Below are 17860 nucleotides of genomic sequence, written 5' to 3'. Positions count from 1 at the left end.
GAACTTTTACACGGCTGCATATTAATGACTGACTTTGCCTCCTCAGATGTACCCTCATGTCTCCGCCCACCGCGGATCCTCAACCTGAACTTTTGAGAGCAGTTTAACCTTAATGCTCCAAATTCCCTCTGCTGCTGTGTTCATATTCATCTAATCACAGCTGTGCAGACACAGTCACCAACCTCCCACCTTGCTGCTAGTTTTCTTTGTTTAGACCAAAATTACACCAGTTTCATTTCCTGATTTTTTTTTTTCTTTTCACTAAATGGCAGAAACGTCATCTCATCTAAAACAAATCAGTCAAATCCAGACTGAGGGGTTGGCAGTGAAGTTTAATACATCTATGGCCTCCTGAACATGTCATGTTTAAAAACACAGTGGCTTTGAGCTGATGGTGTGGGTGGAGCTGATGGTGCAGGTGTGGCTCAGTTATTAAAACCTGTCTTTGTTTTGTTTTGTTTAAAAAAAAAAAGAAAAAAAAAGACGTTGGTCTCAGATGTTTAGTCAATGTTTGAGTAACGCTAATTCAGGCAGCCAGCAGGTCATAAAACAGGCAGACAACTGTGAACTGTGCTTTTTAGTGTCAGTCTATTGAGGCCACGCACCCCAGGCCAGCCCTGGCAGGATGAGCGCGATGAGGACAGAGGAGAACAGGTTGACTGCGTTGTTGTCTAAGATGGGTTTCCCGCAGATCCACCGGGTGGTGGCGGAGCTGTAGCTCACCACCTTCCCGATGCTCGCGTCAAAGCCTGAGGGGACACAGGAGAAAAGTCAGAAAATCTCTACGTGTCATTGCATGAAAGGAAATCCCAGCTGCAGAAAACGTTACCAAAAAGTTAAACTCTTTTTTAAAAAATTTTTTTATAAGTCTGCAGATGCAGATACTTGTTTTAGTCAAGCTAAACAGGGACTGAGGTTTAGGAGAGCTCCTCTGAAGCTATGTTTTAATTCTGTTTAATTTTTAGTGAAATAAGTTTGAACTCCATGAGTTGGGATTTTCTCCTGAAACCAACGACATTCACTGGAGTTAAAGCTGCTTGATCTCTGAGGGCCGCTGAGTTATGTTCAACTTCACTATTATATGGAAAGAAACTGCAGAACTTCACTCTAACTGGGCATGTTTAATACTCTAAAAGGAAGCCACTCACTGTTCTCCTGCTTCCTCTGATCTCTGTATGAACATCAAACTTCAGCATCAGATTCAGTTCAATCTTATTTTTTACAGCAGCAAATCATCTCGAGGAGCTTCACATTGTAAGGTAAAAACCCAACAATCAGACGACACCATATGAGCAGGCACTTTGGCAACAGCGGAAAGGAAAAACTCTTTACATCCATTACATCTGATTTATAATCAGCTCAAACTAAACTTTAATCTCATCTCTGTAACTCAGCAGTCAGACTGCAAACATTTGCTGTACGTTGCTGAGGATTGGTGTTTAAATCAAACTGATCTGTGTAAAGCTTCAGACACTGATCAATCATTGATCATGTTGTAACTGATCACACTGATGAAAAACATCTGTTGCAGCTGGATCTTGGAGATTATTGGAACAATTGAGTGAAGATGAGGCTGAAACGACTTTAAGACTGAAACGGAACTAAATGGATTTTAAGGGCATTTTTAAAAGAGGCTGGTTGTAATCTGATTACATTTCATATTGAAATGTGAGCCCGGATTGAGATTCAGTCAGTAAATGATGTCAAACAACATTTTAAAGGTTCAAAGTCTGAACGCAACATCTGAATCTGTCTGACACATCTGGGTTTGCGAGACAGAATCATAGAGGCTGTGTGGCAGATCAGGAAGTTTCTATACGTATGCAAACACTTAACAACATTCACATGAGATCTGGCTCAAACCCACCTGAGTACTGCATGTGCGCCCCCAGGAAAGAGTCCAGCATGGACCCGAGCAGGCCGGCCACGCCGCCGTACACGACGATCGGCCACTGGGGGTCGGCCAGGTGGAGGTCGCTGACTGTTAGCAACTGCGTCACAAAGTAAGCCACACCCACTGCTGCCCCACCGAGGAAGCTGGCAACCAATCCTATGGCAGTAACGCCTCCGTTTGTTCCTGCAGGGGAAAAAAAAATGAAAAATAAAAAAATTTATCTAAAAATGACTTTCAGTGCAAAAGGACACGTGATTAGGTCAACTGAAATCTAAAAAAAGGATTTTTTTTTTTTTACTGCTGATCTTCTGTACCTACAGCCATTTAATAAGATGCCACACAGCATGAAAAGAAGTGTTCATCTGTGGACTCTCTTCAGATAAATCAATGTGACAAGTCACATTATTAATGAAGCTCACAATCACGCCTCCTCGTCCTGATGAACGGTTGTGAAAATCTAATCTGTGTTTTTGGCTTCATGGAAAAGAGTCAATTCTCAGGAGTCCTGAGCATCACCTGTCTCAGAGTGATGCTGAAAAACTAGTTCATGCATTTATTACTTCCAGGCTGGACTACTGCAATTCATTATTATCAGGATGTCCAAAAAACTCACTGAAAAGCCTTCAGTTAATCCAAAATGCTGCAGCAAGAGTACTGACAGGGACTAGAAAGAGAGAGCATATTTCTCCTGTTTTGGCTTCCCTTCATTGGCTTCCTGTTAAATCCAGAATTGAATTCAAAATTCTGCTCCTCACATACAAGGTCTTAAATAATCAGGCCCCATCTTATCTTAATGACCTTGTAGTACCATATCACCCTATTAGAGCACTTCGCTCCCGCTCTGCAGGCCTACTTGTTGTTCCTGGAGTATTTAAAAGTAGAATGGGAGGGAGAGCCTTCAGTTTTCAGGCCCCTCTTCTGTGGAACCAGCTTCCAGTTTGGATTCGGGAGACAGACACTATCTCTACTTTTAAGATTAGGCTTAAAACTTTCCTTTTTGCTAAAGCATATAGTTAGGGCTGGACCAGGTGACCCTGAATCCTCCCTTAGTTATGCTGCAATAGATGTAGGCTGCCGGGGGATTCCCATGATGCATTGAGTTTTTCCTTTCCAGTCACCTTTCTCACTCACTATGTGTTAATAGACCTCTCTGTATTGAATCATATCTGTTATTAATCTCTGTCTCTCTTCCACAGCATGTCTTTTATCCTGTCTTCCTTCTCTCACCCCAACCGGTCGCAGCAGATGGCCGCCCCTCCCTGAGCCTGGTTCTGCCGGAGGTTTCTTCCTGTTAAAAGGGAGTTTTTCCTTCCCACTGTCGCCAAAGTGCTTGCTCATAGGGGGTCATATGATTGTTGGGCTTTTCTCTGTATCTATGAAGCGCCTTGAGGCGACATTTGTTGTGATTTGGCGCTATATAAATAAAATTGAATTGAATTGAATTGAACTTAAAAAAAACCCCAGTCTGATCTGAACTGTGCTGTGGGACTTTTCCCCCTCTTTAACACAAAGTGGAACATTCACATCATTACCCCACCCTCTTACCGGCTCCTCACCTGTGGGGACTTCCTTCCAAGTGGTTATGAGTCTTGGCTTTGATAGGCTGAGGACTGGCCCCACCTCAGATGCCCAGGTGTCCCCGGTGCTGCATGCGAGCGCGCCCAGTAGGGAGAGGCACATCCAGGAGGCAGAGTACTGCTTATTGAAATCGATGGGGATCTCACCTGGACCCACCTGAAGCACGAGCATGAAATGAACAACTTTACTAACATTACACTCACACAGAGCAGCTTATTTCCTGTGCTTCTCAGTTTACCTCGATCATGTAGAGCAGTGCCAGCTCAGTGGGAACACCTCCATTGCAGAAAACCTGAACCCAATTCCTCTGACCTCCTAAAAACAAGTAATTTACATTTAATCCAAACTGTTCCAGGACAACTGTTTAAGCAGCCCAGGTAAAAGGCTTTGGGTCAAGGGGAGTCACTAATCAGATGCTTAGTTTTTTTTCTCTCAGCCACAGATCATTTAAAAAACAAACTCATCACATTGGCCCATTAAAAAAAAAGCAATAAATAAACATATTTAGTATAATAATGTAAAATATGTTATTAGTTTATTTAAATTTCATATGAATAAACTTAATATGCAAAATAATTAAATTTAAAGTTACATTTTCACCACTAGATGCCAGCAGATTACAGATTATGGTCAACAGAGGTCTATTTCCTAACCCCTCCCAATTAAATAGAGATCCTAGCTATGGTGGCTGCTGGACAAATGCATTTTGTCCAGCTACAAGAGATCCGGGTATTAAAGTTAGACTGTACTCCATAAAAGCTGTGACTGGAGTGTACGTTTCTACTGTTGTTTGTGAACACACTTCCTGATTTGCTGTCAGTGTACTCTGATAGCAAAGTGACCGTTCCCCCCGACAGTGAAATACGTCAGTTCACTGTTTACCTCAGCGGGTAAGAAGCGTCCGCCTTTATTTACTCTGGGAGAGGCTGGAAAACTTATGTTAGCTTATAACTAGCTGCTGTTGTTGTTGTTTATCCATCTCATGTCTAATCTGTTGACGATAAGTAATTGTGACAATATCGGACATAAATTAGCTATTTTACGTATGTTTTCGTGTGTTAGAGCCCTGACTTCAGTTCAGGAGACGAGGCTTAAGGTGAGGAGGAAGAAGATGATATTTTATTAAGATGACTGTGATGTCTGTTACCTCTTTGTTTCAGTTTGGGGAAAGGGGATCCCCTCTCAGATGATAAAACGCAGAGCTGATTGTAAGTTTATGAGAATGCATCATTTAGTTATAATTTTTTTTTTTTTTTTTTTTTTTTTTTTTTTTAAACACAGTAATTACGCACATATTCATTTTTTGTTAAATAAACTAAAAAAAAAAACAATAAAACAAAAAATGCTGTTCCCTCGCTTAGACACACCTGTGCATGTTACAGGTATGTCTGTTAGAATTGTTGAGGATGGCAGCAAAGTTTGTTATCAGCTTTAAATTTGTCAGGTTTCTTACAAACACAAGTGCATGCACAGCTTCAGCTCCGTTTCAGTCAGTGGAGCTGCTGATAGACGCTTTACTTCACCCCCAAGCTAATGGTCGGATGCTTTGTGCCGCTACTTTGAGTAAGACATCAAAAGTGTTTTCATCTCTCATTCTCTCTGTGACTCCGCCTCCTCACTGTGTCACAGAGCTTCCACCAGTCTCTGCAGCACCTGTGAGGCCTTTACGTCTCTCACCTTCTTTGTACTCGGCGTCGATCTTCTTCTTCTGCGCTCCTCCCCAGCGGGTCAGTCTGGAGGAGGTGATGAAGAAGGCCAGCAGAGTGGAGAAGAAGCTATAGTTTGCCATCGTCAACACAAACCCCACCAGGAGGGCTGAGGGCACAGAAACGCATGTTAGCGCAAGCTCACCAGTCATTCAGAGCGTGCCGTTCTGTTGCCAAATGTTTAAAAAGAACAAACCCAGCTGAAGATGTCAAGCTTTAAAAAAAAAACAAAAAAAAAAAAAACACCCCATAAAGATAGTTTCATTTAGCGTTTCCTGGAAGGCAGAAAAATCACATCCCTTCTTCATATACTGTAGATCGCCTGACCGCCACAGAGGGATCATTCAGCAGTGTAATAAATCAGATCAGTATCAGTTCTTTTCATAAATGACTCGACTTCAGTCAGCAGCCTCGTGACTCAGTTTTCAGAATTGTGAGGTCTTTTGTGGATCAAAGGAGCATGCAAAGAAAAGTGTCTGGACTTCTTTAAGTTGCTTGAAGACTCTTTTGTGGATGTCAAATCCATAAAAAGCAAAAATCAAAACTCTCAAGGAAACCTTCAAGAATTTAATGACTGTCACTTCACACGTGAAAACTTACAGTGCTGTGAAAAAGTAACTGTCCCCTTCCTGATTTCTTAGTTTTTTGGCACCTTAGTTATATTTAAATGTTTCGGATCAAACAAATTTTAATATCAGAGAAAGATAACCTGAACAACTTCAATATCTACTTTTTAAATTATGATTTCATTTATTAAGGGAAACAGTCAACCAAACGTACCTGGTCCATGTCAAAAAGTAACTCGTGAATTATTTGTAATTAACTACCGAGTTCAATTTCACTGCCTGACCTGCTGAATGAAGAAATATCTCAAATAGAACCAACACATCATGCCAGAATCTAAAGAAACAGCTGGAAAAACAAAGTCATTGATTTCAATCAGTCTGGAAAGGGTTACAAAGACATTTCTAAGGCTTTGGGACTCTAGTGAACCTCTGTGATTCTTCCCAGGAGAGACTGGCTAACCAAAATTACTCCAAGAGGTCATCAACAACCCATCAAAGAACCCAGAGCAACATCTAAAGAACTGCAAGGTCACAGTTCGTGATTCAACAATAAGAAAGAGATTGGGCAAAAAATGGCAACAGTAGGAGAGTTCGAGGAGAAAAGCAGTGCTGAGTTAAAAGAACACAAAGGCTCGGCTCATATTTGCAAAAAAAAAAAATCTGGATGATACCCGAGAGTTTGTTGAAAGCATTCTGTAGACGGACTGACACTAATGCAAGATTTCATCAAAATAATATCATACCAACAGTCAAACGTAGTGGTTGTGGTGTGATGGTTTGAGGCTGCTTTAGGATGACTTAATGGAGCCATGAAATCTGCTCTACACCAGAAAATCCTGAATGAATGACAGGAGCAAATGCTTTTTCACAGAACTGTAAACAAATTCCACAAAATAAACATCAACTGGAAGATATCAGCAGTAAGCTGAATATTTCAAACTAAAGACAGCAACGTGAGACGTGTGGAAAAATTCCCTCTGCTTGTCTGTTACACATATTTTCACAACTTTAAAAATGTAAACCAGAGCCTGAATTCGATAAAGTACCGATTCAGGAATTAAAAGGTGTCTAATGTGAGAATTGAGTCTATTCAGGGGGCAATTTTGTGACAGCATTAATGTGGATTATGAGATTTAGATCCTTAAAGTCCATGACTGCGGCCAGAAATCCTGTTTTCTGCTCTTTAACTCAAACATATAAGAACGGGTGTTCTGTGACCAACATAACTTCAGTTTAATGGGTCACATGACGAGATCTGTGCGTCATCTGCAGACTCGTAGTAAGAGGTCTAGTTGTTTTCTGGTGCGAGTGCTGGAAATGCATTACAGTCCTTGGTTTTAAATGCATCGCTTACGTCATATAATACCAAGAAAACAGGCAAAAGCAGCAGCCTGAAGAGCTTGGCGTGTTATCTGAAACTGAAAAATGATTTGGATTTTTTAAAATGTGCCTCTTCTTGGAAAAATGTAAGTATTGGAGAAACCTCTTTATTTTAAAAGGTCATAGAATATCCCCCTTTAAAAAAAACAAAACCAAAACACGCTCACCCACCACTTTATTAACCAATCACAATGCAGCAACTTAACGCAGTGTAGACACACACCAAACATCACAACTCTTCAAATGTTCACTCGAAATGACTTCATAACGGCTAAGCAGCGAGCCAGGAAGCCCAAACGACTTCCTCTGACATCACGCAGGTGGGTAAAGGTGATGACAAATACTCACCGGCCAGCGCTCCCGTTCGGTCCAGACTGTGTCTCTTCAGCGCTCGCATCGTCACCGTGAGGGGTACCAAGATGGAGAACAACCAACGCCACGGCGACACAGGCTGCAGCGTGCCTGAAAACAAACACACACACACCAAGACTACCATCAGCACCTCTCCACCCGACTGATCATTTGAAGGATTTACTGAAGCATGTTAAGATCCGTTTTTATTTTTAAATTGATCACAGAGTGAAAAAGATTTTATTTTAAATATTAAAAAGAAATGAGATGCACTGGTTTTTTTTTTTTTAATATAACTGATTAAACTACAGTGAGGTGATCAACTCCAACAACAGTGTCAGGTCACTCAAAGTGTAACAATCCAGTAACTGTGTCTTAATTTAAAACCATGCAGGGACTGATTTCAGTGGGGACAGCTGTAGAAGGGAAATCTATCTGATGATGATGATTTCAAAATAAAACCGGAGAGATGAGAAATGAGCTGATGTACTTCGATAATGTAAGCTGTTGAAATAATTTAAATGTGGCAGGGTGGAGACAAGTGCAGAAGATTTACAAGATGGTAGTGAGACCCATTTTTTGTGTGGGGACGGTGGTACTGAGAGAAAGACTGGAGGCCAAGGTGGGGGTCTTCAGATTTTCACTGGGAGTGAGCAGGAGGAGAAGATTAGAAATGATCTGACAGACAGCTTAGGAGTGATGAAGGATATTGGACAAAGGATGATGAAGATGGAGGAGGAAGTAGTATAAGAAGGAGAAGAAGAAGGCAGAAGAAGGGAGGAAAATCTTGGTGGAAATGCTGTAACATGTCTCGTCATTTGTGAAAATCTAAAGTTTGAAGCACAAACAAATGCTCAATCTCAAACCTTTGAGTAACAGCACGAAACCCAAACTTTACTTATCATGTTGCTTAAAAGAAAGACCAGAGACCCTGACTCATTTTTATTCACCAAGTACGTGCACACATACAAGGAACTGAGTTTCTTCCAGTCAGCTGTCAAGTTTGTCTTTCAACATACGCCTCGTGTCCTCATTGCCACGCTCTCTCTGTCCATGTACGACTGTGAAAAATGGTACTGAGGTCTGTTCAGCTTTTAACCCACTTCAGGAGAAAAAAAAAAATCAAAGTTAGTGTGAAAGCTATTCAGGGCACATGGAGGGGCACGTGATTTAATGGATTAACTTCCTGTTTAAAGGCAGTTTTAAGGAAAAGAAAACCCTTAAAGTGAAAACATTCCCAGGCGGACAGCTCACCGTAGAACGTGCTCATCGTGAGGGAGAGGATCCAGAAGAAGAGAGAGAGTGCCAAAGTGGCACACAGCACGATCATGTCAATCATCATGTTGATGGACTCCTTCATCAAGATGTCATTTTCAGAGTCCATGCTGAGGGACGGCCCGTGCTGCAGGACAGGAGGACAGAGTCACGTCAGTGTTTGTTAGATAGTTTCTGCTGCTGTAAGAAAACGATACTGCAACTTCAAGTTGGTCAGAACATGTTTAATAACAAAGTAAAAGCTCTCATTTTGCCTAGACTTTCATTTCTCCTTCGTAACAGTGCCTCAGAGCAGAAAATACAACCTAATACAGCCTAAACTTCTTTTTAACTTTATTTTGCTGTATTTTGCTTGCATTGTAAAACTACACAGCATTTAGGTTTGTTATTTTCTGTATTAAGCACCTTGAAGTTACATATAATAAAATATGCTAGTTAAATAAAAATACTATTCCTTGGAATAGGTGGCACTTATAGGAATCATGTTGTGCAGAAAGAGTCACATGACATGTAAAACTCGCCTCCTGGAGCCTGAAGCAGAGAGCCCAGCTTGGTACACCTCTCAGGTAACACCCCTTGTGCCGCCTCATTTCAAACCTCCTGACTCTCCCCTGGCACTGGCTGACCTCAGGCTAGCCTGTACTCATCCTCCATCTGCTCTCAGCTCTGTTTAAGTGAACTGCCTGAGAACCACTCTCTTAATTTGCCATGAAGAGAGTCATGAGGAGAGCGGAACCAAAACAAAGCGCCATCAGACCTCCCTTACATTGAAATTATACACCTAAATGTGAGAACTAAGTGTTCTCAAATTAAACAAAGCAGAATAACACTCTAAAATAATATAAAACACCGGGCTGAAGTGTCAGTTTGGTACATGGGAATATATTTAAGCGGTACGTTAAAAAAAAAAACATATATAAACTCACCGTTTATCTCCTTAGCCATCACGACTTGTCGGTTACACGCCCTACTTTAACGATAAAGTTAGCTTTCTATTTTTGAAGTGGAACAACTAGCAGTAGAGTTTCTTACAAATATAATTAAAGAGAAAAAGATTTTAGCAGTGAAACCAAACAGAAATCAGAAGCTCAGCTGAAGCTTCCAGGCTAAAACACCTGCCGGAGGGAGAAAACACGACGGACCCACTTCCGGCAGCCAGCCACTGAGTTCTTAAAGGGACAGTAACCCAAATTACAGCTCTTTTTTGTTTTTTGTTTGTTTTAGGGTTTTGTTTTTGTTTTTTGTTTTGTTTTGTTTTTTTAAATAGGTTGGCATAGGTGGAAACACAAAAAAGCACAGGCGAAATTGGAATATTTCATCAATTAATAACTGTGTTTAATTGATAGCTGTATTTGTTATGAAGATATTTCTGGTTTAAAAACTTTTATAATTTGGTGTCTACTCAGAAGACGTTCCAAAGGTTTCATCGTGTTTTAAACTTTAAAAAAAAAAATCAAATTAAGGCAGTTGAGTCCCGTATAAAAATGAAAAAAGAAAAGAAAATACCAACGCTGCACCCCATTAAAGTCATCCATCTCAGTTCAGACTGGTAAGACTTTGGATAATTAAACACCCACAACGTTATTTTTAAAGATCTTGCTGAGGTGCTCATGATCCTCCTTACAATAATTTGGCAATATTTCTGGAATTTGACCAATGAGGTTCATGCATTTTCCTGGCATGCAAAGGCATTTTACTGTGCACACATACGTGGAACTTAAAATTACATTGACGTTCGTCCTTTGAATGTTTGAAAAATCTTGAAACCGATTTTGAAACATGTGGAGCAACCCTGCAAAAATTGGTGTAATCGAGTTTTTGTAGTGTTGCTTGTTTGGATTTGCAGCTTACTCTTTAAGAAGCTGGACTCAAGTAAAACATAAAGCAACAGGTAAATAACCCTTTACCTGACAGACTACATGGAAAGCGATGTCCTACCGTTTGAGGAAACAGAATAATATCTATAATGAGTCTTGCCATTCTTCTTGGAATTTCTGAGCTTCCAATGATCTTCAAGAGCTTTAAAGCTCCGCTCAAAATGCAGCCTTTAATCTATGTTCCCAGGGGAAATACTTCTCTTCCTGACAGCAGAGCACAGAGAGACCTCTGTTCTTGTCTTGCATCACAGCAGAATTTTTTTTTATCGGGTGTCTGATGAAAAATCAAAGATTGACACACAAATCAGTTATGTCCTATTGAGAATACAGTTGGAGATTTCAGAAGCTTCAAATAACAAGAAATATCTATCCACTGGTTTGATCATTTTCCCTTCAAATACCTCTGTAGTTACTGTGTGAATCATCATTATATTGTGTGACGATTCGTGGTTGCCAGAGGATGAATCCTACCCACTCTGGTAATCCTCTGACATGCCCTTAATATTCTGTGAAATCTTCCCAAGTCAAACTGACTGAAAGGCCTAAATCTTTCCACATTCTTGATCATGGTTTTCAGATGATGGACGTTCCCCAACCCCCCCCCCCCCCTCATTAAATTAGCTCCAGTAACTGCATGGCTTACCTTGACATTGTGTTGATATTCACAGTTCCCAGAGAATGAACATACATTTTTATTGACCCTACTTTTTGTTTAGTGCCATCATGAGGTTGACATTTTTTAATCTAATGTCTTCTCAAAGATACTGGATGCTTACAATGAAGTTGTTGAGCAATTCAAAGTTCTGATATGATGAATCCTAACTGGATCCAAATTTTCATCTAATGCCAAGTTATTTTGTTTGCAGATATCATAATCTACTTGATAAAGTGAACAAAACCTTTGCACCGGTTGCCAGATGATCAGTCCCAGTTACTTTGGAGATCCCCTGGGCTTCACTCTTGTGCCTCCATGTGGTTTAAATTTCATGTTTGATATCATTTCAGAAACTGGACAGAATTGATGGCGTTCAAAGGATGAATCCTAGCAAATGTTATCAACTCACTTCAGTTCAATTCAGTTCAATTCCATTCATGTTTATTCGTGGTTCCCAGATGATGATCCCAAAAATCTTTGGTAATCTTCTAATATTCCTTCAATTTACAAGAACGTTATCAAACCCAGGAAATAAATGCTATCAATTCGGATAACCCTTTATGGTAAATAAATTAAATACATTAGTCATTAGATGCATTACCATGATGCTACATGCTACGATGCATGGTTCCCAGAGGATAAATTCTTTAAATTATGGTAATCCCCTGACTTTTCATCTGGTTCCAATAGCTACAAAAGCCCAAAGTGAATCATTTTGGTTTATAGCCAAATATCTGTAACACATAATCAAAAAACTGCTCAACAAGCTAGCATGTTAGGAGTAAGACAGTGAACGGGATGTTAGTAATTAGCTTTGTTGTGTCACAGTGGTTCAAAATGATTTTCTAGATATCACGGTGTACAGTGTGCTGAGGTACAGCTGATAAGAAAGGTCAGTTTACCTTCAACTCTCCTGTCCTTATTTTGGTTTATGTGGGGGTGATTTACTATTTACCACTACAAATGGAAAGACAGTGTGAGGCTCAGGGGATATTCACTGTGTCACAGGTATTTGCACATAAATTAAAGTCTAATTATAAAACTCATCTGAAAATGTTACAGGAATCCATTCAGATAGCTGACTGTGAAGCTCAGCTCAGCTTTAACTACCACACTGTTGAGATTAGATGTATTTCTGTTCCACTGCATTTGTACAGACTAATAAAAGTGATTCTGTATCTGCCAGCATTTTAAAAGCTTTTCTGTGTAATGAATGTGGAACAGTTTGTACACATTACACACTTTTAATACCAGGGTTAGAACAGATTGTGTCTCATCATGAAAACATCTCGATTTTTATAACACCCCATGGACCATTTATGAATCCATTTATGCTTTCTAAGTAAAAGATGCAGCCTGGTTTTTCTGGAAAGAACCAAAAGATGTGCCAATTATGCTCATTTCTGAGAGGGACAGCATCACCACAGTAGTGATGTAGAATAACTGTTCCATCTTCTTTTTACTAGTAACTAGTTTTTTTTCTTTCCAGCATTAAAAACTTAAAAAAAAAAAGTTTCTGCTTTTACTTGATTACGTATGATTTTGTTACTTAATATTTTCATTTAAATGTGTGCCTTTTTACTGTAATATATTTATTTTGAATATAATTAATTAATTACAATATTGTTATCAAACAGTATATATGACATAATTTCATATCTTTTTACTTATTTAAGCCTTTTCCCCACTGTGTGTTTAAATGTTAAAGTTCTGTATCAAAAAATACCAATCTTGGATTTTAAAAAAGTATATTATAATTACTCTTTTTTTGTTTTGTTTTATTTGTTGTTGTTATAATTACTTAAGTTTCAGCCAGCAGCAGAAATTGAGGCTACGTCCACACGTACCCGGGTATTTTTGAAAACGCAGATTTTTCTATGCGTTTGCACCTTTCCTCCACACGTAAACGGCGTTTTCGGTCACTGAAAACTGAGATTTTTAAAAACTACGGCCAGGGTGGATATTTTTGAAAACTCAGATTTTGCATTTACGTGTGGACGAGGAAAACGCAGAAAACGCAGCGTCAAAGCTGTGCGCATTTTTTGACGTCACACTGTGCGCCACGTTATTGTTTCGGTCAAATGAATTTCTACAATACTGTTACTGTTAATTGTACTCTCTGCAGCATTTAAATGCTTACATATACACACACAGTTACTGTCCCTCGGTTCTGCTTCTCTGCACCATCTTTGTTTACTATTTCCCACCGAGGCTTCTAGACTTCTGATTGGCCAACATTTTTTACACGGTTATGAATATATTGCCACCTGTTGCTTTGGCATGTTCCTAGCAGCATTTTCCTTCATTTCTGCGTTTACGTGTTGACGGGATTATTTTTTAAAACAAAAACGGAAAATCTCCGTTTTCAAAAATACCCGTGTACGTGTGGACGTAGCCTGAGACTCATCAGACCACAAAACATTTTTTAGTCTTGTATTGCGTAGTTTTGGTGAGGCTGTGTGAATTGTAGCCTTTGTTTTCTTTTCTTTTTTTATATGGCAAGAGTGGCACCCAATGTGGTCTTCTTGCTGCTTTAGCCTGTGTGCAAAGTTTGAGTTTGCAATGCTCTTCTGCATACCTTAGCTGTAACAAGTGGTTATTTGAGTTACTGTTGCTTTCCTGTCAGTATCAACAAGGCATTTTCTCCCACAGAGCTGCAGTTTACTTCATATTTTCCTCTTTTTTGGACCGTCCTCTGTAAATCCCAGACATGGTTGTGTTAGAAAATCCCACTAGATTAGCAGTTTGTGAAATACTCAGACCAGCCCATCTGGTACCAACAACCACGCCACGTTCAACCCAGTTAAAATAATGTTTTTTCTCACTCTGATATTCAGCCTGAATGTCTACAGGTCATCTTAACCACGTCTAAATGCATCGAGTTACTGCCACAGGATTGGCTGAATAAATGTTTGTGTTTGTGTTACCAAGGAGTTGAAAAGGTCTACCTAATAAAGTGGCTGTAGAGTGTATATCCAAAAGTATAAAGCAAAATAATTTAATGTTTTCAACAAATTACAATAGACTAAATACTCAAAACAAGAATTTGTTTAATTATATCTTCCTCCCACTGATTCACACAGGTGCACAAACCTGCGGATAATTTACAGCTCAAATTTCTTGTAGCCTGGTCTTATGCTCCAATATTAAACCCATACACAGTCATAGTGGTGATTTGAGATCAGTAGTTTATTTTGGATACACACCACAAATGTCTATCAGTCAAAAATATTAACTGAGATCAAACTATGAACACACACACACTAGGGGAGAGCTGTTGAAGGAAAGAGAGATTATGCCACCTACCAAGCAGCGATGAGCGGAGGAGGATCAGAGGAGATGTGGTTTGTGCGAAACTGAAGCAGCAGTAACTTTTTAAGAGGGGGCCTAGATCCACCCCTGGAGAGAGCGAGAGCCTTAAGAGAGAATTAGAAAGAAAGACCTTATAACATTCTGTATTTCCAAGACTCATGGGAAGTGAAGTTGTTGAAAGGGACTTCAACACCATGACATGATGTTGGAGTTTAGTGAATCCTATGGGCTCAAACATAACATTTTTCAAATATTTTGGTTTACAAGGTTACAAAACTCAGTACACAAATATGCATTTGATTTACAAGTACAAAATATTTATGACCACAATTTGAGCACAAATAAATCCCCAAAGACTCTTGGAGCAAATGAATCCCGAGGGAAATCAATGGGCAAGCCAAACTTTAAACCATAGACTGTATATAAAAGATGGGATTAGTCACTGCCATGCCGCTTTTTTGGTACTGGAAGTGATGTGTTGGATCAAGAACACAACTAAAACCTGCAGGACATCTGCCCTTGAGGCCTGGAGTTGGACACCCCTGGCTTAAGTGATATTAAGGTTATATATCTTCACCAACACCCCTGACAGCAACATCAATTTTACATTTATTTTTAGTCCTTGCAACATATTTCAGGGCCCGGTTAAAAGCCAACAAGAATGAGGACATATAACAGCAATATATATGAAACAAAAACAAAAACCAAGTAATATAAAACATATTCAGAGTGTTATTTAGTACAAAAAAGCCCCAAACAGTTCTGTTAAATAACTGTGTTAAAAACATTAACTGTAGATAAAGTATTGGGAGGTTTTCCACAGTTTCAGCCCCACAAAAGATAACTTTAATATGCTTTCAACAATAAAAGTGAAAAATAAGTCTAAACCTGGGATTTGGTTCATTCCTGTTGTTACTTAGAGTGGATACATGATGAAAAATAGTAACGTGTAGGAAAACTGGGAAAAATATTGGCGAAAATATTTTTTTAAGTCAAAGAACAATATAACTTCACTTCTTAAAGTTATGTTGTATTTAATTTACATATTAATTTATATATTTGAACTCCTGGGATAAATAACTCATAATAATTTGTCAGTTTACTTTTGTAAATTTGACCTTTTTTTCTTGGAAATTTGAGTTTAAAAAATCTGGATTTTTATAACAAATTAAATACAGTGAAAATAAATTAAACAATAATAAAAGCAGGGGTGGATCTAGAAGGGTGGCATGGGGTGGCAAGTGCCACCCTAAAATGATCCCTTGCCACCCCAAGTGCTACCCCAGTTTTGCATATGACAGTGTTGTTTATTCAAATAAGATAGCATTAACAGTTTGAGTGTAGTTACAGTCAACAGTGAACATAAATGCTAAAACTGAATATATTGGATAGTGTTCCCCCCCCCCCCCCCCCCCCCCCCCCTCCACCATTAACAAATGGTTCAGCCCATAGCAGGACTGGCTTTTTTCTTGTTTTCAGTAGCAAGCGATGCTTATGATTGTGCCAGAGCACATTTTGAACAACACCATGGGAATTTCGGATTTTACACAGGTGGGTGGATATTACGCTCTGGAAATGGAAGGAAGATGAGTGTTATTAACCCTCTGTGGTCCACCAACACGCTGCACCTCCAAATCACATGACTATTTTAAGCTGACATAGCAACAAGCTGCAGCCACGCTGAGTCTCTATTTCAGCCCACATTGAAAGTTCAGACTTTAAAGTTTTTAAATTTTAATTACAGGCCAGTAAATCCAGAGTTGTGATAATATATATAAGCAGTGTTGGGAAGGTTACTTTTAAAATGTATTCCATTACAGATTACAGATTACATGCCCCAAAATGTATTCTGTAACGTATTCCATTACGTTACTCAATGAGAGTAACGTATTCTGAATACTTTGGATTACTTAATATATTTTCATGCTGTTTACAACTACATGAATGTACTATTGCTGTGATTTATTACTGTTACTGAAGGTCAGCGGCTCCGAACCGTAGTAAAGGGACCTCTGGCTAATATGGTGGCTTCTGTGTCGGCTCGTAGCCGAAAAATAGCTTTACTTTGTTGTCTGGGTCAACTTCGCTCTCTAGACAGAGAGAGGCGTTGAAAAGCTGCTCCAACAGAACTTATTGTTTTTGGAGGAAAACACGAACAGTGTACAGTGTACAGTCGAGTCTTAATAGCTTACTTACAACTGAGCTCTTCAGGCACTCTTCTTGGCTGCAGTGGTTATTATTATATTTACATGCTTCCAGCTCCTGTTTTTGCTCGATGACAGCTCGTACTTTTCCTTTTTCTCCCTCCCTCGCTCACAGACACATAACGTGTATGGCAGTCCATTCTCCCCGCAGCACGGACTACACTGCCTATGATGCTACATTCTTTAGAGCTATATCGGTAGCATTCTGCCTATTAGCTTAGCACAACAACAACAGGCGCTCTCTCACCCAGGAAACACGCAGAGAGAGAGTAACCCTGTAACCATGGCAACCGTAACGCTGCCGCCTGGAACAACAGAACGTAGCTGTCAAACAAAACCCAAACAGTCCTGACCCGCCACAATATGAAACAGAGAAGTACTGCCATGTAATCCATTTATTTCAACAAAGTAACTGTATTCTAAATACCAACTTTTTAAACGGTAACTGTAACGGAATACAGTTACTCATATTTTGTATTTTAAATACGTAACGGCGGTACATGTATTCCGTTACTCCCCAACACTGTATATAAGCCACACTTTTTTCTAAATACTGTCGTCACGTTTGTGTGTGTGTGTGTGTGTTATAAGCGTTTTCTAAGGACAGCACGAAAACAGTAAAGAAAGGGAAAAAAGCCACCTCTTTCCTATCGGTGGAAAAATGCACCATGTCGACCAATTAAAAAAAAGGTCAACATGTGGGATTTGGTTGTTTAGGAAGAGGGAAAAGTTTTGGGAGTGAGAGAGAGAGCTTAAATGTGGGAGATTTGTGAAGTTTAGTGTGGAGTGGATTCTTAGTGTGTTGTGTAGTTGTTCTGTTGTGTAGTCGTTTTATTTTGTGTGTCAGTGAGGGCACTAATGAATGTCACAAAGGCACATTTGCAATGTAAACACTGTCACTAAGTAGAAAACCAGCGGAGTGATACACCTCCTGTAGTCAGGCCTGCAGGTTTATCCCTGTGCTGTTCTGTCTTTTGGTGGACAAACTTTTTTTTTTACTGGCACACATCATTTGTGGGGCATCTTATTGCGACACCTGATTGTTCTGTCATTTTAGTTTTA

General features: G+C 39.5%; 1 protein-coding gene across 3 annotated transcripts; it reads right to left on the bottom strand.

Moving 5' to 3' along the window:
• Positions 1 to 293: 293 nt before the first annotated feature.
• Positions 294 to 16986, bottom strand: tmem19 (transmembrane protein 19). 3 transcript variants are annotated; one of them, XM_087831048.1, is made up of 9 exons: positions 16791 to 16986; positions 14589 to 14698; positions 8730 to 8877; positions 7473 to 7586; positions 5150 to 5287; positions 3711 to 3787; positions 3451 to 3628; positions 1868 to 2077; positions 294 to 749 (listed from the first exon to the last, which is right to left on the bottom strand). In XM_087831048.1, exons 3-9 carry the CDS (start codon positions 8857 to 8859, stop codon positions 589 to 591), a joined length of 1008 nt encoding a protein of 335 aa, XP_087687174.1. In that variant the 5' UTR covers positions 8860 to 8877; positions 14589 to 14698; positions 16791 to 16986; the 3' UTR covers positions 294 to 588. The 3 variants fall into 3 exon arrangements, with proteins under 3 accessions (XP_087687174.1, XP_035765126.1, XP_006781017.1); XM_035909233.2 differs by lacking the exons at positions 14589 to 14698; positions 16791 to 16986 and adding an exon at positions 10689 to 10766; XM_006780954.3 differs by lacking the exons at positions 14589 to 14698; positions 16791 to 16986 and adding an exon at positions 9677 to 9895.
• Between the last annotated feature and the right edge of the window lie 874 nt (positions 16987 to 17860).

This window comes from Neolamprologus brichardi, chromosome 17, assembly GCF_056152115.1.
Source record: "Neolamprologus brichardi isolate AB-2024 chromosome 17, ASM5615211v1, whole genome shotgun sequence".
Taxonomy (NCBI): domain Eukaryota; kingdom Metazoa; phylum Chordata; class Actinopteri; order Cichliformes; family Cichlidae; genus Neolamprologus; species Neolamprologus brichardi.
Note: the sequence above shows the minus strand (reverse complement) of the source record. Positions and strands in the feature narration are given on the sequence as shown.